Source organism: Myotis lucifugus, unplaced genomic scaffold, assembly GCF_000147115.1.
Source record: "Myotis lucifugus unplaced genomic scaffold, Myoluc2.0 scaffold_138, whole genome shotgun sequence".
In the NCBI taxonomy this organism is placed as follows: Eukaryota; Metazoa; Chordata; class Mammalia; order Chiroptera; family Vespertilionidae; genus Myotis; species Myotis lucifugus.
This window is the reverse complement of record NW_005871186.1, coordinates 1,714,309-1,737,941: the sequence shown is the minus strand read 5'-3', so window position 1 is coordinate 1,737,941 and position 23,633 is coordinate 1,714,309. Positions and strand designations below refer to the sequence as shown.

Sequence of the window (23,633 nt, the reverse complement as noted above, 5' to 3'; positions counted from 1 at the left end):
TGGTTGCAGGACCACCCAGTGGATACCAAAATACATGGATGTTCAAGTCCCTTATAAAAAACTAGAGGCCTGGTGCATGATGTTCGTGCACTGGGAATTGGGGGTGGTTGATCCTCAGCCTCGCCTGCGCCCTCTCTCAGTCCGGGACCCCTTACAGTGGTTCTCAACCTGTGAGTCTCAAAAAATGAAAATTCGTCTTGCAGGAAAAAAAACCCAAGATGGCGGCATAAACACCAGAGATTACTGCCTCGCACAACCACTAACAGAATACAGCTAAAAGAGATTAATAATGGAGGTAGAGTAGGAGGATGCTGCATGGCCATGCTCCCAGGAACAAGCTGGAATTACAACTGAAATACGAGAAGGCTTCCTGAATAATCAACGGAAAACTCACAGGAGAGAACCCAGATACCCAAGGAACGAAGGTGGAGCTGGCATAGAGACTGGTAGGAGGGGCAGAGACGTGACCCACAGAGGGGAACTGAAGTACAGATTGATATCTCAGCTGGTGATTGGGGGGAGGGGGGTGACACTGAGAATTCTGGGATCTAATCCCGCAGCTGGGCTCCCCAGCAGAGAGCACCAAACTGAGGAAAGTACCCACATAACATCAAGCTGTGAAAAGCAGTGGGGTGCTGTCTGCCAGGGAGTGGCAGCTGAAAGTTCGGGCACTCTCTTAAAGGGCCAAGGCACAAACATTTCCTCTGGAGCCACCCACCTTGTGCTCTGGCAGAGGGAGGGTGAAGTGGACTGGAGCTGTGAGAGCAGAAGCCAGCACTGGAGACTCGGGGGACAGAGCTCAGAAGGCAGACACCCAAAGTCTCCTCGGCTCAGTCATTCCCTCACACAGCCACATAGACATCTGCCTTGCCTGGGGGGAAGACTGTTGACACACCCTATTGGAAAACACCTTGCCCTGAGGCTGCTTAAGAGATTAAAAGTAACAATTTGAAGGAGTAGCAGCTGCTTGTGTAGCCCGCCCCCATCCAAGCAACAGCAGCCTCCTGATCACCACACCCTCTGTCTGAGGAACAGCAGCTGTGTGTGAAGCCTCCTCCCCACCAGCCAGAAGAGCCACCACAACTGTGAACAGCACCCACCAGAGGAGCTGCTACCAACTGAGAAGCAGCTGCTACCACAACTGCCCAATGAGCAACCGCAGCCCGAGGAGCCACTGCCACCCAAGGAGCAGCCACTGAAGGACTCAATATCTAGATATGGCGGTATGATCAAACATAAGTAGACAAAGAAACCCCCAAAGGAAAGAAAAGGACTAGCTAGAATAGCAGCTGATACAGAGGCATGCAACATGACAAAAAAAGAATTCAGATTAATGTTCCTAGAGTGCATAAAACGGATGGAGGAAAAAATCAACAACTTATGCAAGAAGCAAGAAGAAACAGATGAAAAACTCAATAAATTATGTAAGAACCAAGAAGAAATGAAGAGCGATATGGCTGCAATAAAAAACACCATTGAAAGTTTCAACAGTAGACTAGGAGAAGCAGAGGACCGAATTAGCAAATTAGAAGACAGGGAAACAAAACACACCCAAATTGAACAGCAATTGGAGAAAAAAATTAAAAGACAGGAGGAGAGCCTAAGGGAGCTATGGGACAACATGAAACGAAACAACATACAAATAATAGGGGTGCTAAAGGAACAGAAAGAGGAACAAGGGTTAGAAAACGTATTTGAAGAAATAGTATCAGAAAACTTCCCAGAGGTGGGGAAGAAAAAAAATCACACAAGCACAGAGAGTCCCAAACAAGGTGAACCCGAAAAGACCCACACCAAGACACATCATAATTACCATGGCAAATGTTCAGGACTAAGACAGAATCTTACAGGCTGCGAGAGAGAGACGGAAAGTTACATACAAGGGATCTACCATTAGATTATCAAATGATTTCTCAACCGAAACACATCAGGCCATAAAAGAATGGACAGAAATTTACAAAGTGATGCAAAGCAAAGGAAAGAATCCAAGAATACTCCATCCAGCAAGGCTATCTCTCAAAATTGAAGGGGAAATAAGAAGCTTCACAGACAAAAAAAAAAATGGCTAAGGAAGTTTATCACCACCAAGCCAGCAATGCAAGAAATGCTAAAGGGACTGGTGTAAAAAGGAGAAATAAAAAGCTCAGAAAGAAAACAGCCACACAAAAAAAGAAATGGCTACAGACAAGTACCTTTTAATAATAACTTTAAACGTAAACATTCTTCTGAAGGGCTCACAGGACATATTCTAAAATAGACCACATATTGGGTCACAAAGTCTCACCAAATTCAAGAAGACTGAAATCATACCAAGCATCTTCTCAGACCACGATGGTATAATATTAGAATTAAACTACAATAAAAACAACCCAAAATACTCAAACACTTGGAAGCTAAATAGCATGTTATTAAATATTGATTGGGTTACCTATGAGATCAAAGAAGAAATTAAAAACATCCTGGAAACTAATGACAACAAAAACACAACAATCCAAAACCTATGGGACACAATGAAAGCAATCCTGAGAGGGAAGTTTATAGCTCTACAGGCCTATCTCAAAAAAACAAGAAAAAATGATACTAAATCATCAACTCTACAACTCAAAGAATTAGAAAGAGAGCAACAAGAAAACCCCAGAGTGAGCAGAAGAAAGGAGATAATAAAGATTAGAGCAGAAATAAATGACATACAGAACAAAAAAACAATACATAAAATCAATGAAACCAAGAGCTGGCTCTTTGAAAGGATAAACAAGATTGATGAACCTCTAGCCAGGCTCACCAAGAAGAAAAGAGAGAGGACCCAAATAAACAAAATCAGAAATGATAGAGGCGAAATAACAACAGACCCCACAGAAATACAAATGATCGTTAAAAAATACTATGGACAACACTACTCCAACAAACTAGACAACCTGGAGGAGAGATTCTTCAACTAGAAGGAAAGACAACAGCATACTGAGGCTCAGAGGAGGCGCAGTGTGGAAAATATAAAGGTACCGAGGTGCGTGCGCAAAGCGCGCTGGTGGCTGAGGGAGCGGTTGTGGTTTTCAATCAGGAGGGAGTCTCAGACTCTGAGCTCCAGATCCGGGCGAGTCTCTAGGGACTCAGACTCAAACGGGAGAAGCGGGATTGTCTGGCATCAGTTGAAATGTGAGGGCAGCTTTCTCTCCGAGGTTTGTAGCCGTTGCTGGGGTTCTGAGAAGCAGAGCCTCTGGGAACGGGACTGAGAGCAACCATAACTGCTCCCTCTGCACGCCCTGCTGATCCCGCCCCGCCCAAGCCCTGCACAGAGCCATTTGCCGGATCGCCTTAGGCAAAGGCTAGATTAGCACCTCTCCAGAGGACAGAAGTTTTCCCACAGCTGATTCTCACAGCCAGTCGGCCTGGTGGTCAAATCCCTCTAGTATTAACTACAACAATCAAGCCTCAACTAGAACAAGACTGCGCACAAAGACCACAAGGGGGTGCACCAAGAAAGCATAAAAAATGTGGAGACAAAAAAAACATGACAGAAATGGAGGATATAGAGCTAAAAAACGCAATTTTGAAGGCTTGCAATAATGTGCTAGAAGCAGCCAATAAACTTGATGAGAGCCTCACGAAAACTAATGAGACCCTCGATGCTATGATAAAGAACCAACTAGAAATTAAGCATACACGGACTGAAATAAAGAATATTATACAGACATCCAATAGCAGACCAGAGGAGCGCAAGAATCAAGTCAAAGATCTGAAATGCGAAGAAGCAAAAAACACCCAACCGGAAAAGCAAAAGGAAAAAAGAATCCGAAAATACGAAGATAGTGTAAGGAGCCTCTGGGACAGCTTCAAGCGCACTAATATCAGAATTATAGGGGTGCCAGAAGATGAGAGACAGCAAGATATTGAAAACCTATTTGAAGAAATAATGGCAGAAAACTTCCCCCACCTGGTGAAAGAAATGGACTTACAGGTCCAAGAAGCGCAGAGAACCCCAAACAAAAGGAATCCAAAGAGGACCACACCAAGACACATCATAATTAAAATGCCAAGAGCAAAAGACAAAGAGAGAATCTTAAAAGCAGCAAGAGAAAGAGACTCAATTACCTACAAGGGAGTACCCATACGACTGTCAGCTTTTTTCTCAACAGAAACTTTGCAAGCCAGAAGGGAATGGCAAGAAATATTCAAAGTGCTGAATACCAAGAACCTACAACCAAGATTACTTTATCCAGCAAAGCTATCATTCAGAATTGAAGGTCAGATAAAGAGCTTCACAGATAAGGAAAAGCTAAAGGAGTTCATCATCACTAAACCAGTATTATACAAAATGCTGAAAGGTATCCTTTAAGAAGAGGAAGAAGAAAAAGGTAAAGATACAAATTGTGAACAACAAATATGCATCTATCAACAAGTGAATCTAAGAATCAAGTGAATAAATAATATGATGTACAGAATGAACTGGTGATTATAATGAATCGGACATAGAAAGGGAATGGACTGACTATTCTTGGGGGGGAAAGGGGAATGGGAGATGGGGGAAGAGACTGGACAAAAATCGTGCATGTATGGATGAGGACAGTAGGTGGGGAGTGAGGGCGGAGGGTGGGGCGGGAACTGGGAGGAGGGGAATTATGGGGGTGGGGGAAGAGGAACAAATGTAATCTGAACAATAAAGATTTAATAATAATAAAAAAAGAATAAATGCTTTTCATATTGGTGTGTGAGGGGGAAGGCAACAATGTATCATAGTCGGTGACTTGAAACCAAATTTTATTAGGGAGCTGGGGACAATGAGAATGTTCTGTCTATAAATGTCTGTACAGCACAGGGAAAGGCAGTGGAGACTTGAGAACTAAGTCCATCGAAGCTTCCTTCAGCTTTGCTGCTGCTGCTGCCATAGTTCTTGAGCAGCAGAAATGCCTTGTTACTGCTGCTAAGGGTTATGGGCCTCTGGCCAGTGCCCTGCTGAGCCATATTGGAGCCTGTGCCCTTAGGTACATGTTTTATTTATTTATTTATTTGTTTGTTTAATGATTGCTTTTTTCCAGAACATTTTTTTAAGTGGAAAAGTATTTAAAAATGGAAAAGTGGGTTCTTATAATTCACATTATTTTAAGCTCAAGTATTTTATTTATAGCAAAAAGAGTTTATTATAATTGAACATTCCTGGGTTTAATAAAAAGCAAATTCATCCAGGAGCAATAAAAGAGTAATAAATTTCTTTATATGAAAATAAAATTATTTTATTGCAAGAAAACAAGAAAAGTCTAAAATAAATGACAAGCTGAGAGAAACTATAACATGTAACATACATGAATGTAGAACATCTCTTGTAAGAACTTTTAAAAATTGAGGGGGGAAAGTTGCAGAAACGTGATGCATAAGTCAAAGACATGAACAGATGCTTCACTCACACAAAAAAAGAATAAAAAATGTTCCGTAGCCCTAACCGGTTTGGTTCAGTGGGTAGAGTGTGGGCCTGCGGACTCAAGGGTCCCAGGTTCAATTCCGGTGAAGGGCACGGAGTGTGCAGGAGGCAGCTGATTGATGTTTCCCTCTCATCGATGTTTCTCTCTCTTTCCCTTCCTCTCTGTAAAAAAACAATAACATATATATATATATTTTTTAAATGTTCCTTAAGCATATGAAAAACTATACAACCTTTTAATGAGAAAAATGCCCATTAAAATAACACTGAGGTATTTCTCACCTATCATATTAGCAAAAATTTAAAGGTACACCAACACATTCTGTTGGCAAGCCTGGGGGGAAATGGGGACTCTTGGATATCGCTATAGTCGGAATGCAAATTGGTATGCTAATTTTGGGAAAGCAGGCTACATCTAACAGACTGACACATGCTTTTTCCAGTTTACCCTGGTCAAACATCGCCAGTTGTACAAGAGTATGTATGCCCAAAGTAATTCATTTTAGCATTGTACTTGCAAAACCCTAGAAACAACCTAAATAATTTACATGGGAGAATGGCTGACTGAACAACAGTAGATGCATCCAAGGGAATACTATACAGCTATAAAAAGGAGAATATCTATAAACTGATATGGAATGGCTTCCAATATATATTGTTAAATGAAAAAGCAAAATCTGAGAAAGTATGTCACCTTTTGCGAAAGAAAGGAGGAATAAGAAAAAAATGTATATATGTGTACGATTATACAAAAAGAAAGTTGGAAAAGGTAACCTAGAAACCAATGAGATTGGTTACATCCAGGGAGTGGGTGGAAATGGGTGAAAATAATTAGATGGTGGAAACAGGGTAGAAAAGATGGCAACAGTGAGACTTGGTCGAATTTTTGGGTTTGTGCAGTTCTCACTTCTAGAGCCACCTTAACATTTCACATACCCAAACTTTTTAATGAATAAAATCAAGAATAAAAGGGGAAAACTCTAACATAGAAAACAATTGGGAGAAAATGCACCTGAAATGCATGTCAGACACAGTGAAAAGGGGAGTACGTTTTGAACCAGTATTTTGCCTCCATACTCTCAGGTTCTAACAAATATTGAACTTTATGTAGTAGATGTGTTTTCCACAGCAGACTTAGTAATTATGCAAGTATATTCCATGTATTCTAGGATTACGTAAATATATTGTAGATAATTGAAGGCTGGTTTTTCACTTTTGGAGAAGGAAATTACATATGGAAAGGGAGGGTGTAGACCTGCAGACCGAAGGGTCCTGGCTATGATTCTGGTCAAGGGCACATGCCCAGGTTGCGGGCATCCATCCCAAGGTGGGGGGCATGCAGGATGCGCCAATCAATGATTCTCTCTCATCATTGATGTTTCTATCTCTCCTCTCCCGCTCCAAAATCAATGAAAAAAAATTTATTTTATTTTTTTAAGGAAAAGGAAGAAAGGGAAGAGGTTGAAATGAACCTTAGGTGTTTGATTGGACCTGGAGGTATCATATGACCTCTTAGTTTTTTAAGATGGATAGAGAGTGTGGACGAAAGGGGCCCCCAGCTCAGGGGAGGCCTGCATGGCAGTCTTGCAAACTCAGAGACCTAAAGTAACCACAAAGAATGGTCTGAAATTAAACTTTAAGTAAAAGCAGTTATGGTGGGCAGTTACGTCCTAGGCTGGTATCTTCACTGACAAGGTCAACCATAACTGAGCCTGTCTTTTTGCATCTATAATAACAAATCCTTGAAATGTCTGGGTATCTTGTAACTGCCCTTTGTCCGAACCCCTTGGGGCACAACCTAATGTGCCTGAGCCCCTGGACAGATACACAAATTCCTTCATTGTTATTTTTATCACGTTAATTGTTGAGTGTTAACTATCCTACACCAACTAGGTATCCTGCCATCCTCAGGAGCACTATCCCAATCCATTGAGATACTGCTTCCTGGCAATTGCGAATAGTTTGTCTCAAATAAACTCACAAAAATTCTTTACAGGCTTGAATGTTTTTACACTAACAGGGGATACATAGGAAAAGAAATACGAAGATGATAGATGTGTGTGATTGTGTTTCTATGTATATAGTTATGCTAGATACATAGGGTTGTGTGTGTATGTAAATATATACACATGTATGTACATAATATAAATGTGTAAATATATTTAAATATACACTCATATGTATTATAACTGCATATATACATACTGTATACATACTGAAAGGACAGAACAGGACTGATAGCTGTGTCCTTAACCCCTCTTCCAAGAAAAAGCCGAAGAATGTATCAGTTACTCAGCCTGCCCTTATCTCGGCCAATGGGAATGCAAACTCAAGTCGGAAAGTATGCTGAACACCCCCCTGTCTTTGTGTAACCAGACCCTAACTGCACCCTCAGACCCACTGAAGGAGCAGAGGCAAGCTCAGAGTTGTCAGAGCCTGGTTAATGTGGCCTGGGCAGCAGACTGTGGACGAAAGGGGCCACATGCTGACCTGACAAGCTCAGGGGAGGACTGCATGGCAGTCTTGCAAACTCAGAGACCTAAAGTAACCACAAAGGATGGTCTGAAATTAAACTTTAAAAGCAGTTATGGTGGGCAGTTACGTCCTAGGCCAGTATCTTCACTGACAGGGTCAACCCTTAGGTCCCGGGTTCGATTCCGGTCAAGGGCATGTACCTTGGTTGCAGGCACATTCCCAGTGGGGGGTGTGCAGGAGGCAGCTGATCGATGCTTCTCTCTCATCGATGTTTCTAACTCTCTCTCCCTCTCCCTTCCTCTCTGTAAAAAATCAATAAAATATATTTAAAAAAAAAAATAAAAAAAAAAATAAAAGCAGTTATGGTGGGCAGTTACGTCCTAGGCCAGTATCTTCACTGACAGGGTCAACCCTTACCTTAACTGAGCCTATCTGTCTTTTTGCATCTATGATAACATACCCTTGAAATGTCGGGGTAACTTGTAACTTACCTTTACTGCAGCCCCTGGGGCACAACCAAATCTGCTGGGGGCAAGGACAGATACCACAAATTCCTTCATTATCATGTGAATTGTCCTGCACCCATCTAAGTATGTGTCCATCATTTTACTTTTTATCCAATCCCAGGGGTTTCCCCTGTTTTGCTTTATCCCTCCTCCTTAATCTATCACCAATGAATTTCATGTAACCCACCTACGTCCCTCCTTTGATTGCAAATGTATAAATAAAAATGGAACCCCTCCATTCTCCGGAGCATTATCTCAATTTGTTGAGGTTCAGCTTCCCGGCATATATGGACAGTTTGATCAAACTCACAAAAAGTTTCTCAATGGTTTTTTCCGTTAACATTACTAACTTCTTCCTCCTTATAGAGCCTTACATCAACTTTGTTGCTATTGTTCCACGTCCTTGTACTTAGTTAAGCCCCATTTCCTGGTACTCCATTGGACCTGGAATTCATGATTCGCGCCATATTGGGAAGCCACGCCCTAAAGCCAATCAGGGGCGGGGGGCGGGGGGGGGGGGGGTGAGCCATAAGTCAGGGACATGGAGGACGGGCTTCCCCTTCGGTGTGCTCGGCCGGCACATTTTCCTGTTGGCCTTGCACGCTTTCGGAGAAGTACATTGGCCTTACCGAGCGATTCTCAAGTTCCCCTGGCGCCTTTTAGGAGCATTTCTAACAACAATACCCCAGACCACCAGCACTCACTGCACAGACCAGGGCTCGCAGCTTGAACTTTAACCAGGCAGGACGGGGTAGCACCGCCCCGGAGGACGTGGGGCTTCCCTTCCGGTCCCCACAGCCCCAGGGTCCGGCCGAGACCCTAAAGCAGCCTGGACCGCGGGGTCGGGCTTTGTCTGTAACGCGGCGGGACGAGGTAGCCCCGCCCACGAGGGCGGGCCTCCAGGAGGGAGCTTCCGGTGATGGAGGCGCGCGCCCGGCTGGTGGAGTTGGTGCGCGCTGGGCGTACCCGTGCGCTGTTCACCGTCTGCGAGGCGGCCGCGGGCCCCTCAGAAGTTCAGGGCTAGACCCGTCCCCCCGGAGCCGGTCCGGAGGGAGCCGGAGGAGCGCCGGCGGCCTTTCCTTGCGGGACACAAAGGGAAACGCGAAGTGGAAGTGTGGCAGGTGAGTCTGGCGGCCCGGGAGGCAGCTCCCCAGACGGGCACTGGGCAACGAGGGCCGGGGAGGAAGAGAAGCAGAGAGGGAAGGGAAGGGAAGGGCCGGAGAAACAGTGTTCTGAAGACCAAGGGAAGCAAGTCTCCGCCCGAGCGGAGTGCCCCCTGGGTTAAATGCCACTGCGATGCCTTGTGGAACACGAAGAACCAAATGAGGGCACTGGATTTGGCTGAGAGCGGTGTGTAGGTACATCGTGTCCCACTTACACTGAAGCCCAGAAAGCTTTAGATGTGGCCGTGGAAACACAGGTGATAGAGGAGAGTTATGCTTAGTGTCCTCCCCTTACCTGCTTCCAAAATAATGAATGAGTCCCTTGGAATTTCAAAAGGTTAAGTGATTAAACCAAAACAAACTCTTGGCTTTTATATGTTGGATTAGTTTAGTCAACTGTTCTCAACTTGTGGGTCGCGACCCCTTTGGCGGTTGAACGACCCTTTCACATGGGTCGCCTAAAGCCATTCTGAATATCACATATTTACATTATGATTCATAACAGTAACAACATTACAGTTATGAAGTAGCAACGAAAATAATTTTATGGTTGGGTCACAACATTCGGAACTGTATTTAAAGGACCAGAAGGTTGAGAACCACTGGTTTAGATCCTTGGGGGGCTCACATGTGTTTACACTGTCCTCTAGGCAAGGGAATCCAGGGATTAAGCATAAGGATTCCAGTAAACACCCAGGGGTCTGCATATGCACAGATATGTTTGCAAAGATGAGGGAATAATTAGGGGCACCGCCTTCAACACTCCCCTAAGTGGGCATTCTGGTAAACAGGGCAGGGGGCCTCCCACACACTTCCCTTTTATCAGAATGTCCTCCTTACAAACTTTCCAACCAAGTCTCTTGTGCTCCCCAGCATGTAAGGAAGGGGTAAGAAAACAGTCAGAAGTCTGGAGTGAATGAAACCTAAACCGTCAGTACCTTGGAGCTTTAGGACATTTGTGGATGAGCATAAAGTGCATCCAACCTCCACATCTGCGGGTGACGGTGTAGCTTATATGGTAGAAAAGCTGAATAAAATACTGAAAGCACCTGAAGGTATTAGAGAAAAATCAAGTCAGACAGAACCTGAAGGAAATTGCTGGAGAGAGTGTGGGAGCACCTAGGCAAGCCCCACATTTACCTGTGTTTCCCCCCAGGGCATTTACTAACTGATAGAGCAAGGAGCAGAGACCAAGCTGCGCCTCCCACCTGGCGGGGTTTGACAGCACCCCTGAGGCTGTGCCCTCCACACTGGGCTGGGGGACCTGAGGATGTGTGCCCCCCCCCGCCCCAGCTGGGCTTGGAAGGGTCCCTAAGGCTGTGCGCCCCCTACCCCCACCCCACTCCCCCCACTGGGCCAGGGGACCTAAGGCTGCGCCCCCTGCCTGGCGCAGGCCCATGAGACCTGAGGCTGGGCCCCCCACCTGGTGGGGCTTGACGGGGGTGGGGCCGGCTGGGTCTCCTGTGATTTCGAGGAGCGCACAGGTGGCATTTCAGTAGGCTGGGAAGAAGGACGTTGACATTCAGAGATCCATGGAGTCTGAAATTTGAAATGGAAGCGGGAACCTTAGGGAAATGAGCCCAAGATTCAATGTGCAGTTTCCACTGGAGGTGTTTGTCAGGTCCTAAGCTGTACATGCTCAGGGCAAGATTCCCAGCCCCTAAGTTGAAAGCAACAGTTGCGAGGCTAATCAGTTGTGCAGCCCAGCCAGCATAGCTCAGTGGTTGAACATCGAACTATGAACCAGGAGGTCACAGTTTGATTCTCAGTCAGGGCACATGCCTGGGTTGCAGGCTCAATCCCCAGTGTGGGGCGTGCAAAAGGCAGCTGATCAATGATTCTCTCCCATCATTGATATTTCTATCTCTCTCTCCCTCCCTCTCCCTTCCTCTCTGAAATCAATACAAATATCCTATTTAATGAAGAAGGAATATGCAAAACGACCATCACAAAGATGGCTGCACCCAAAGCACAGGTGGGGGTTTTAGTAACACAAGATGGCTGCACCCAAGCAGAGGTTAAGTAAAGAGACTTACCAAGCAATCAGCAGGGACCTGAGGCTGCATCCCCCAACTGGCGGGGCTTGATGGGGGACTTCAAGGAGCTCCCCCAACCCCAGCACTGGGCTAGGTAACCTCAGGCCGGGCCCCCCAGGCCTGGCACCAGGCCAGGGAACCTCAGGCCACACCCCCCTCCAGGGGGGCGGGGGGTGCTTGATGGGGACCTGAAGGCACGCCCCTGGCCTAGGGCAGGGGAGCTAAGGCTGGACCCCCAACTTGCATTCACCTGGGGACCTGAGGCTGTGCCCTGCACACTGGGCTGGGGGACCTGAGGATGTGCCCCCCCCCCCACCCAGTGGGGTGTGGAAGGGTCCCTGAGGTTAGGCCCCCCGCCTGTTGGGGCTTGACGGGGGTGAGGCTGGCTGGGTCAGGGTCTCGTGTGATTTCGAGGAGCGCACAGGTGGGCGGAAACTTGACTCTGGGTCTCACGGCACACCCCAGACTCTGACAGGAGCAAGATTTTCATGTACATTTTACTAATTTTTTTTTTTTTATCTCTGACACTTATATTATAGATAAAGGCCAAATAGCAATATTAAACTATTTCCTCTAATTCCCTTTTAATGTGCATGAATTTCATGGACCAGGTCACTACTATTAAAATTTTAAAAAAGATTTCACAGCCAACCCGCTTGGCTCAGTGGATAGAGCGTCGGCCTGCAGACTGAAAGATCCCAGGTTTGATTCCCGTCAAGGGCATGTACCTTGGTTGTGAGCACATCTCGAGTAGGGGGTGTGCAGGAGGCAGCTGATTGATGTTTCTCTCTCATCAATGTTTCTTACTCTCTATCTCTCTCCCTTCCTCTCTGTAAAAAATCAATAAAATATATTTAAAAAAAAAAGATTTCACAGAGTATACAGTTGAAATTACTGCACTGAGTAAGAGGACAAAGAAATCAACATTTTCATGCAATAAAAAACATTTCCCTAGTCTTTGAGGCCCAAAATGAGGAATTTGTGAAAGAGTGGATGTGCCAATGAGTATACCAGTGTACCAATCCATTAATATTTTTTTTTTTTTAAATATATTTTATTGATTTTTTACAGAGAGGAAGGGAGAGGGATAGAGAGCTAGAAACATCGATGAGAGAGAAACATCAATCAGCTGCCTCCTGCACATCTCTACTGGGGATGTGTCCGCAACCCAGGTACATGCCCTTGACCGGAATCGAACCTGGGACCTTTCAGTCCTCAGGCCGATGCTCTACCCACCGAGCCAAACCGGTTTCGGCGATTAATATTTTTTTGAAATTAAATTTCCAGAGTTTTACTTTTTATATTAAGCACTATCATTTTGGCATACAATAAATCTAATTTGGGAGAAGTATTCAGGTTAATATTTTTCTCTGTGCTTCCTTCAAGGTAACTGAGCTCCAGCTGCTCTTCTTCCCCAAGAAGATCCATGAGACACTCCTCAGGTGAGTTCTAGTCCATACTTCAGATTTTAGCCTCAGAAATATGTCCAGGCCCGAGTAGAGGAATATGTAACAGTGGCCTCTGCTCCCTCCCACCTGTCAGGATGACCTCCCACCTAAGAAAATCACATCCTGGGCATGAAGATGTCTCGATTTCCCTGCCTGAAGCTTGGTTCTCTCCAGCTGGGCTCTCCTCATCATTCTCAGATTTCTATGTTGTCACCACTTAGTTTAATGGAAATTACCATCCCTTGGAGCCGGGAGAACCGAGTTACTGCCTGAACCTTTTTATTTTCTGCAGTTTATCCAGTTACTTTCCCTGGTCCTCACTGAGACCTGTGCAGCTCCAATGGCAGTTTTCCAAGATTTCCCAGAACTGAGAGGTTGCCCAGGAGGCAGACTAGCATTCCAGAGCAGCCCCAGAAAAACTGGGTAGAGTCGGTCCCCCTCTTAATGGTGGAGTTTGTAGTCTGAGCTAGTGCACATGTGAAGTTCTTTCCCTTCCTGTTGAAGATGTGTCGATAGTGTACCAGTGTAGCAATCCATTAGTATTTTTTTCGAAATTAAATTTCCAGAGTTTTACTTTCCATATTAAGCACTACCATTTTGTGCAGACAGTAAGTGTATATTTAGAAGGAGGCTGTTGACAATAAATGTGGGAAGGTATCTGAGGAAACAACCCCTTCAATTAAGTCACTGCTTCATATAGGCCTCTCTGCTCTGGAGATGGGGAACATCTAGAGCAAGAATTCTCTCAGAGCCTTATCTTCTCTAGGTAGGACAGGACTTTGTGTCGTCACAAAATCATCTCCAGAGCCATGGTAACGGTTTCTCTTCATCTGTTGCTGAGCCTCGGGGAAGTCTTGTTGGAGTGAGCCAGTGCGCTGACAGCTCACAGCTCACAGCTGACAGATGTGGCATTAAGAGCCAGAGGAAGTGGTGACATGTGGCTCCATGGGCCTTCCTGAGATCTGCCAATTCTGGCCACTGTTGAACTCATCAATTTCAGATTTTTGCTTTTAACTAAACATGATATATTTAATTTTCATTTTTACAGGGGTGGTTTTCCCTAATAGTTAGTGTTTCTTTAATGTTATGAATGTCTTTTTTGTTACTGCTTATTTATCCATTTTAAAAAATTTTATGCTAGGAAAAAAATATGTTTCTCTCAAAGTTATTTTATGTCTCTCTGTAATTACATCTGTTAGAAGGTCCATCTTCTCCAGACACCGTTTCATCTGAAATCAATAGCAATTCTCTTGTATTTCTTTGCCCAAACACATGACTTTGTTTATCTCATCCAAATTACTTCAAAAACCAGGCAACACGTGTACTTTAGGACATGGGTAAACTGACTCTTTTTAAGCTACCCTTGCTCATACAAATGCTTTGCAGTGCAGTTGTTTGCCCTTTTTAAAGTCAACAGTTGGCCCTAGCTAGTTTGGCTCAGTGGAAGAGTGTTGGCCTGTGGACTGAAGGTTCCCAGGTTTGACTCCTGTCAAGGGCATATGCCTCGGTATAAATACAGTCAATAGTTGACTTCCAGTGTTCTCCTTGTGATGGGCATTTCCTCTTCTCTCAGGATCACCTAAGTGGGTCAGAGCATCCTGAGCACTAGGTCTTGGTGGAGATGCCAAAATGAGAAGTTGCAAGCATCCTGGCCCCCACCAAACAGCCTCCCAGGTGACCAGTGCTGGGCCTGGGACAAGGACCACTGTCCCTCTGGCAGCCTCCTGTCCTGCCACCCTCACCACGTTCAACCCACAGAGGCCCCCAGCTGATGTTCCTGTGACCTTTGAGGATGTTGCTGTGCACTTCTCTAAGGAGGAATGGTGCCTCCTTGATGAGGCTCAGAGACACCTGTTCCTCGAAGTGATGCTGGAGAACTTTGAACTCATATCCTCTCTAGGTTGCTGCTGTGGAGCAGAGGATGTGGAGGCACCTACTGAGCAGCATGTTTCTGGGACAGTGTCACAGGCAAAGAACCCCAATGGAGCTGTGTCCTCCCAGAAGAGCCACCCCTGTGAGTGTTGTGGGCCAGTCCTGAGAGACATTTTCCACTTGGTTGAGCAGCAGGGAACACAACACAGCCTGAAACTATTGAGGTGTGGGGCATGTGCAAAGCAGTTTCATTTCAGCCAGAAAGCCATTGGCTGCAACCAGACGCTTGCTCAGGACCATGGTGTCTGTAATGGACTACAGTGTTTTGTGTGCCGTGAATGTGAAAAATCTTTTACAAAAATCTCTGATCTCCATTATCATCAGAAATTGCACACAGGAGAAAGTCCATACGAGTGCAGTGAATGTGGGAAATGCTATAAAAAACAATCCACCCTTATTCTACACCACCGACTTCATTTGAAAGAAAAGCTTCACAAGTGTGGCGAATGTGGGAAATTCTTTATCCAAAGTTCAAGCCTCATGCAACACCAGAGAGTTCACACTGGAGAAAAGCCATATGAATGTGATGAGTGTGGGAAATCCTTTAGCCAAAGTTCAAGCCTCGTTCAACACAGGAGAGTTCACACTGGAGAAAAGCCATATGAGTGTGGTGAATGTGGAAAATATTTTACCAGAATCTCTGGTCTTTATCGTCATCAGAGACTTCACACTGGAGAAAGGCCTTATAAGTGCAGTGAATGTGGGAAATCTTTTGTCAGGAAGTGTGAGTTGAGTTATCATCATAAATGTCACACTGGAGAAAGGTCTTATGAGTGTAGTCAGTGTGGGAAATCTTTAACCACTAGTGATGGCCTCCGTTATCATCAGAAACTTCACACTGGAGAAAAGCCTTATAAGTGCAATGAATGTGGGAAATCTTTTGTCAGGAATGTTCAGCTCAGTTATCATCAGAGAAATCACACTGGAGAAAGGCCTTATGAGTGCAGTCAGTGTGGGAAATCTTTTACCACTAGTGATGGCCTCCGTAATCATCAGAGACTTCACACTGGAGAAAGGCCTTATGAGTGCAGTCAGTGTGCGAAATCTTTTACCAGTAGGAGGAGCCACCGTCGTCATCAGAGACTTCACACTGTAGAAAGGCCTTATGAGTGCAGTCAGTGTGAGAAATCTTTTACCACTAGTGATGGCCTCCGTAATCATCAGAGACTTCACACTGGAGAAAGGCCTAATGAGTGCAGTCAGTGTGGGAAATCTTTTACCACTAGTGATGGCCTCCGTCGTCATCAGAGACTTCACACCGGAGAAAGGCCTTATGAGTGCAGTCAGTGTGGGAAATCTTTTACCAGTAGTGATGGCCTCCGTTATCATCAGAGAATGCACACCGGAGAAAGGCCTTATGAGTGCAGTCAGTGTGGGAAATCTTTTACCAGTAAGAGTAGCCTCCGTTATCATCAGAGAATGCACACCGGAGAAAGGCCTTATGAGTGCAGTCAGTGTGGGAAATCTTTTACCAGTAAGAGTAGCCTCCATTATCATGAGAGTCTTCACACCGGAGAAAGGCCTTATGAGTGCACTGAATGTGGGAAATCATTTGCCCTGAACATTCAGTTGCATCTTCATCAGAGAGTTCACAGGAGAAAGGGCTCAGGATTGCAGTGAATGTGGGAAATATTTTGCCATAAACAGTTACTTTCGTTGTCATCAGAGACTTTACAGGTGTGCCTATACTTTTGAAAGGAATTACTTTCAAAGATCTTGCAAAGGGCCATGTGTCCTAATGTCTGCATTTCCATGGGTGATGGTCACTTGGGTATATAGGATAGTAGGGTTTAGGGCAAAGCATAATTACTACAGAATCACTGGCTTAATAGAGATTGTGCATAATTCTTAAAATGGAGATAGGTTTCATTTATCTTTATCAATAACTCATAATACGATGTCCAAGTCAGAGGAGAGGAGAATGTTTAACTTAAAGAAATTAGGAAGTTGTGATTTAAGCCAATTGCATATTTTTGCATTCTTCCAGCAGTGTATGACAGATTTAATTCCTCCACATCTAGAAAAGGTTTGCTCAGTCCTTTATTTAAACCTTTTTGTAACTTTGTCATGCTATATCACTGTTGTTTGCATTTTTTCTAAGGCTTTATGGTGAGCCTTTTTTCAGATGTGCATTTGCTATCTCTATATTTGGTTAAATGTCTGAGCATATGTTCTGCCAAATCTATGAATTTTGGCAAGTTTTTTTAACAAACGAACAGGTTAGAATTTCACTCATTTTGCGTCTTTTTTGCTTTGTAGGATAAGTGTTTTTCATATTGGAATAAAATAAAATGAACAATTGACTTAAGATAAGGATCTTATTTCATTCTTTGGATGGGAGTATCTAGTTTTCCCAGCACTGTTCATTGAAGAGAAACTATCCTTTCCCAAGTTTGTATTATTGGCTCGTTTGTTAGAGAGGAGTTGGCAGTATATGCAGGGGGTTTTGGACTACTTGGAAATAGGTCATTTTTTAAAAATATATTTTTATTGATTTTTTACAGAGAGGAAGGGAGAAGGATAGGATAGAGAGTTAGAAACATCGATGAGAGAGAAACATCGAACAGCTGCCTCCTGCACACCCCCCCACCCCCCCCACTGGGGATATGCCCTCAACCAAGGTACATGCCCTTGACCGGAATGGAACCTGGGACCCCCAGTCCATAGGCCGACGCTCTATCCACTGAGCCAAACCAGCCAGGGTGAAATAGGTCATTCTTGGGGACATCACAGTCAGCTGCAGAGGTTATCAAGATGAGGCACTGAGGGGAAGGAAAAAATGAACCAACTTGGGACTGATCTTTACAGTCAGTTTAGAGCAGTGGTTCTCAACTTTCCTAGTGCCGTGATCCTTTAATACAGTTTCTCATGTTGTGGTGACCCCCAATTACATTGTTACAAATTGAACATAATTAAAGCATCGGGATTAATCACAAAAACATTATGTAATTATATATGTGTTCTGTGAAAGGGTCGTTCGACCTCCAAAGGGGTTGTGACCCAAGATTGAGAACCACTGCAAATGAAGCACTGCAATGTGACAAGAGCCCTGAGTTGAAATTTGCATTAACTAGATGACCTTTCAAAGAATAGCAGCTCCTTTCACCATGAGATAGAGTTTCTGAGAAGGAAAGTTTGTTGAGACTTTAAATATAGTAAGACAGTGGCTTACACAGTTCTCAGTTCCCACAACATTGCCATGATGTACCAGTGTTGTTAGCCCATTTTATAGAACAGGAAGATAAGGCTTAGCAGAGTGAGCTAAACTGTCCCAAATCACAGGGCTAATAGTGACACAACCACAGAGTGTGCTGCTCCTGGGAGCTTCTGGTTAAAGACTCTTCCTCAGTTCTGCTGCCACATTGTCAGCCACGTCCTGCTCTGCCTGTGTCTCTACCTGTCCCTCTGTCTCTATGCTGTGTGAATTGTGTCCTTGTCCATTTCTCATAGGAGACCTTCTCAGCTTCTTCTTGTAGTTAACAGTTTTCTGCCTCTAGAACGACTTCCCATTCTTCACTGTGTATAATGAGAGCAAGTTCTTTTCTTCTGTGGCTCTTTTTTATTGTACTGTCCCCACGTGGCATAAACACGAGAGCCCTCCCTCTCCCTGTCCTGGGGCCTCTGTGTGAGGTATGGGGCAGTAGGAGAGGACGGCAATGGTAAGGCCCCATCTTCTCACAGACGGGCCCCCCTGCAGCACAGAAACCATCTCTCTAGAAAACAGCATCACGAGTCCAGCTGGACATACAAAAAGAAAGTTCACCTTTACCAGTAACCCCAGAATTTCTAGTGAGCTAGAAATGTGACACCATTTTCACTTGGCCCACCTCCTGATCCAGCAAAGATGGAAAGGCATGCTAATTCACAGTGTGGGCCTCGGTGTGAACCAGGTGACACACGGGTTATTCTTGGGATCATAAACTAATAAAAATCTTACTGGCTGACGGTTCAGCTTTTTAATTTTTTTAAAACAAAAACACGTTCGCATTTTACCCATCAATCCAAATTCAGCTATTCTCAAGAAATAACCAGACAAATTGTAAAATGTACGTTAAAGGATAATGATTATATCATAGTTCAGGATACAAAAGAATTGGGAAGAGCACATCAATACAAAAATATTTTCAAAAGTGGATAAATTAGTTTGGGTACATCCATGTAATGGAATGCTTTCTTGCATTAGCAAACACTTGTACCTTGAACAACATAGGGGTTAGGGCACCAACCCCCCATTTTGCCATAGTGGAAAATTTGAGTGTAACTGTTGATTCCCCAAAAGCTTAACTACAATCATACCTTGGTGTCCACGGGGGATTGGTTCCAGGACCACCCAGTGGATACCAAAATCCATGGTTGTTCAATCCATGGATGTGCATGATATTCATGCACTGGGGGCTGGAGGTGGTTGTCCTCAGCCTGGTCTGTGCCCACTCTCAGTCTGGGACCCCTTGCAATGATTCTCAACCTGTGGGTCACAAACAATGAAAATACATCCTGCATATCAGATTTACATTATGATTCACAACAGTAGTAATATTACAGCTATGAAGTAGCAACAAAAATAATTTTATGGTTGGGAGTCACCACAACATGAGGAACTGTATTAAAGGGTCACAGCATTAGGAATGTTGAGAATCACTGCTATGGGATGTCTTCCTGCCGACTTAGGCCCTCTCCCCATTGGATATCCCTCTCACAGTCCAGGGCTCTCATAGTCTCAGGCTCTGGCAGTCCAGGACCCCTCGCTCCTTACTTCCCACCTGCAGCGGAGGCAGTAGAGGCTCACACCACTGTCATTTCGCTCACAAGCCGTGAGTCCAGCTTCTGGCTGAGCGACACTCCCCCTGTGGGAGCACACTGACCAACAGAGGCAGTTCCTGTGTTAGGCATCTGTCCCCAGTTTTCAGTGCACATCATAGCGACCTCTAGTTCCGCTGTTCGGTCACTTTGCATATTGCGGTTTTATTATATAGGATGACATCGAACAGTGCCTACAGTCAGCCCTCCACATCTGCAGATCCCCAACCACAAAGAGAAAACACTGTTTTTGCTCCTCACTTGAATCCATTAATTTTAAACATGGGGTATAGAATTGACTATGTACTTACTGAAAAAAATCCACATATGAGTGGACCCACACAATTCAAACCCAATTTTCTGTGAGAAGCTTAAAGGTATATTCAAGTCTGTGATAGCATAACCTGTTTGGCACTTTTTACTTTTTCTCTTCAGGCATGAACCATCCACAAACAAACAAAGGATATCCAAAGGAGTATCTAAAAGATCCACTAGGAGCATGAATAGTTTTATCACAGGTCAGGGACACAGCTATCAGTCCCATTCTGTCCTTTCAGTATTTGTTCCCGTTTTGTTTTCTTACTTCAAAATAAGATATGTGTAGTGTGCATAGGAATTCGTTCATAGTTGTTTTTTTTTGGAAACTATAGTCCGGCCCTCCAATGGTCTGAGGGACAGTGAATTGGCCCCCTGTTTAATAAATTTGAGGACCCCTGCCCAACCTTTTTAATGAATAAAATCAAGAATAAAAGGGGAAAACTCTAACACAGAAAACAATTGGGAGAAAATGAACCTGAAATGAATGTCAGACACAGTGAAAAGGGGAGTATGTTTTGAACCAGTATTTTCCCTTCATACTCTCAGGTTCTAACCAATATTGAACTCTATGTAGTAGATTTCTTTTCCATAGCAGAGTTAGCAATTATGCAAGTATATTCCATGTATTCTAGGATTAAGTAAATATATTGTAGATAATTAAAGGCTGGTTTTTCACTTTTGGAGAAGGAAATTACATATGGAAAGGGAGGGCGTGGACCTGCAGACTGAAGGGTTCTGGCTTTGATTCTGGTCAAGGGCACATGCCCAAGTTGTGGACTCCATCCCAAGGTGGGGGGCATGCAGGAAGCGGCCAATCAATGATTCTCTCTCATCATTGATGTTTCTATCTCTTTCTCCTCTCCCTCTCCAAAACGAATGAAAAAAAAATTATTTTTTTAAGGAAAAGGAATAAAGGGAAGTGGTTGAAATGAACCTTAGCTGTTTGACTGAACCTGGAGGTATCATATGACCTTTTAATTTTTAAGATGGACACATTGAGAGTGTGGACGAAAGGGGCCCCATGCTGACCTGACAAGTTTGCATGGTGGTCTTGCAAACTCAGAGAACTATAGTAACCACAAAAGATGGAATGAAATTAAACTTTTAACTAAAAGCAGTTATGGTGGGTAGTTACATCCTTGGCAAGTATCTTCACTGACAAGGTCAACCATAACTGAGCCTATCTGTCTTTTTGCATCTACAGTAACAAATCCTTGAAATGTCTGGGTAATTTATAACTTCCCTGTGTCTGAACCCCTTGGGGCACAACCTAATGTGCCTTAGCCCCTGGACAGATACACAAATTCCTTCATTGTTATTTTTATCACGTTAATTGTTGAGTGTTAACTATCCTACACCCATCTAAGTATCCTGCCATCCTCAGGAGCACTATCCCAATCCATTGAGATACTGCTTCCTGGCAATTGCGAATAGTTTGTCTCAAATAAAATCACAAAAATTCTTTACAGGCTTGAATGTTTTTACACTAACAGGGGATACATAGGAAAAGGAATACGAAGATGATAGATGTGTGTGACTGTGTTTCTGTGTATATAGTTATGCTAGATACATAGGGTTGTGTGTGTATGTAAATATATACACATGTATGTACATAATATAAATGTGTAAATATATTTAAATATACACTCATATGTATTATAACCGCATGTATACATACTGTATACATACATGCCGGGGTTCTTGTCCCAGCATTACAAAGGGTTCAGCAATCTGGAGAAAGGCTGTGTGTAGATTAAGTAGTAGTCCAAAGACGAAAGATAATTTTGAAAGGCATTGGGGGTCAGAGGAACTTCAGCTAAAGGACCTAAAGACTCCAAGTTCTTAGTTCTTCTTCCTTCTTGTCTTAGGACCCAGTGCTTTTTATTAACACAAATTGTCCTAAGGCAAGGTGGAGACATACACTTCAAAGGGTAGGGTTTACAGAAGCATTGTCAGATTGGGGAATAGCCTACAGTTGTTCAGGTGTTTGGCCAACAGGAAGCAATAACACGTAGATTAAGATGTCCTGAGCTGGCCTCACAGGTTTGGCTCAGTGGATAGAGCTTCGGAGGACTCAAGGGTCTCGGGTTCGATTCCAGTCAAGGGCATGAACCTTGGTTGGGGGCACATCCCCAGTGGGGGGCGTGCAGGAGGCAGCTAATCAATCTCTCTCATTGATGTTTCTAACTGTCTATCCCTCTCCCTTCTTTTCTGTAAAAAATCAATAAAATATATTTTAAAAACAATTGTTTACTGTCTGGCAGTAAACAATAATCCTATTCAGGTTTGGGGGAAGTGCCTATTAGCCATTCCAACATGTGTGATTACATATGTGACTCAGTCCTTGTTGAGCCCCCAAGTTTCATTAACCTTTTGATTAAACTCTTGTAATTATGACATGCTGGAATTGTTCCTGGCACATACATACGTGTATATATTTAAAGCATATGGTAAAGGCCGTGCATACACATCAGGTCCTGGGAAGGCAGAGTTTTAATTACACCCCTCTTTCCAGCTACAATAGGGCACATATTTGGCAGCACAGAAATCACCAGCACTACCAGGGTTGCCTCTCACCTTCCTAGTGAGGCCTTAGATCCAGAGCAGCCAAGACTCCATGGTGCCAGGACCACAGCATGGTGTCTCCATATCCCAATTCAGGTCCAACACCTCCCTGTCACCTCAATGACCTGCCCAACAACTCCAACTTAAAGATCTCACCTCTCCTAGAAGGTTTCTGACTTTCCATACAAACAGAAACACTGGCAAGACCAGAGTGAACCCAACTACCTCATGGATCCTATAGCCATGGGGTGCAGGCCTACCGCAAAGCTACACATACACACATGCACGCACGCAAGCACGCATGCTCCAGGAAGAACTGGTGCTGTGGGACAACCAGTGGCTGTGGGACTGCAGCAGCTACAAAGTGAGGACAACTCTGACAGGAATCGGCCAAGCAAAAGCAGATTCAGGCTTCCTCACCAGGAAGAGAGAAGCCACCAGAGGTCAGAAAGGTGGGTCCTCAGGCGACCTCTTTGTGGGGGACTGGATTCTGCCCAAGAAGAGCACCACCTGCATGGAAAGGAAGTGTCTTCAGGCAAAGAACTGCACCTGACAATCCATCTTCCTCCCTGAGCTGCCACCCACCGCACTGCTGCCATCACCCTCCTAGGGGTCCTCTGGACGTGGGCATCGTCCTCCCAGCCTGGACACCAGAGCGTGCCGAGCCACACCGCTTGGCCTCTTGGCAGCTAACCGTAGACCAGTGATGGCGAACCTATGACATGCGTGTCAGAGGTGACACGCGAACTCATTTTTTTGGTTGATTTTTCTTTGTTAAATGGCATTTAAATATATAAAATAAATATCAAAAATATAAATCTTTGTTTTACTATGGTTGCAGATATCAAAAAATTTCTATATGTGACAGGGCACCAGAGTTAAGTTAGGGTTTTACAAAATGCTGACACGCCCAGCTCAAAAGGTTCGCCATCACTGAGACCATAGGACGCTGTTACCCTCTCCTAGATAGAGAAGAACGT

At 44.3% G+C, this 23,633-nt stretch overlaps 2 protein-coding genes across 2 annotated transcripts in view; both read left to right on the top strand.

The window, feature by feature from the left end:
• Positions 1 to 16,743, top strand: part of LOC111827154 (zinc finger protein 883-like) — a 26,281-nt gene extending 9,538 nt beyond the window's left edge. Inside the window, exon 2 of the mRNA XM_023758777.1 lies at positions 14,615 to 16,743. Coding sequence (XP_023614545.1) covers positions 14,671 to 16,593 — 1,923 coding nt within the window. The 5' untranslated portion in view covers positions 14,615 to 14,670 and the 3' untranslated portion in view covers positions 16,594 to 16,743. The remainder of the gene's footprint in view (positions 1 to 14,614) is intronic.
• Positions 1 to 17,326, top strand: part of LOC102423403 (zinc finger protein 883-like) — a 30,442-nt gene extending 13,116 nt beyond the window's left edge. The window contains exon 4 of the transcript XR_002830665.1: positions 17,193 to 17,326. The gene's annotated coding sequence lies outside the window, so the exon portion shown is untranslated. The remainder of the gene's footprint in view (positions 1 to 17,192) is intronic.
• Positions 17,327 to 23,633: the final 6,307 nt, after the last annotated feature.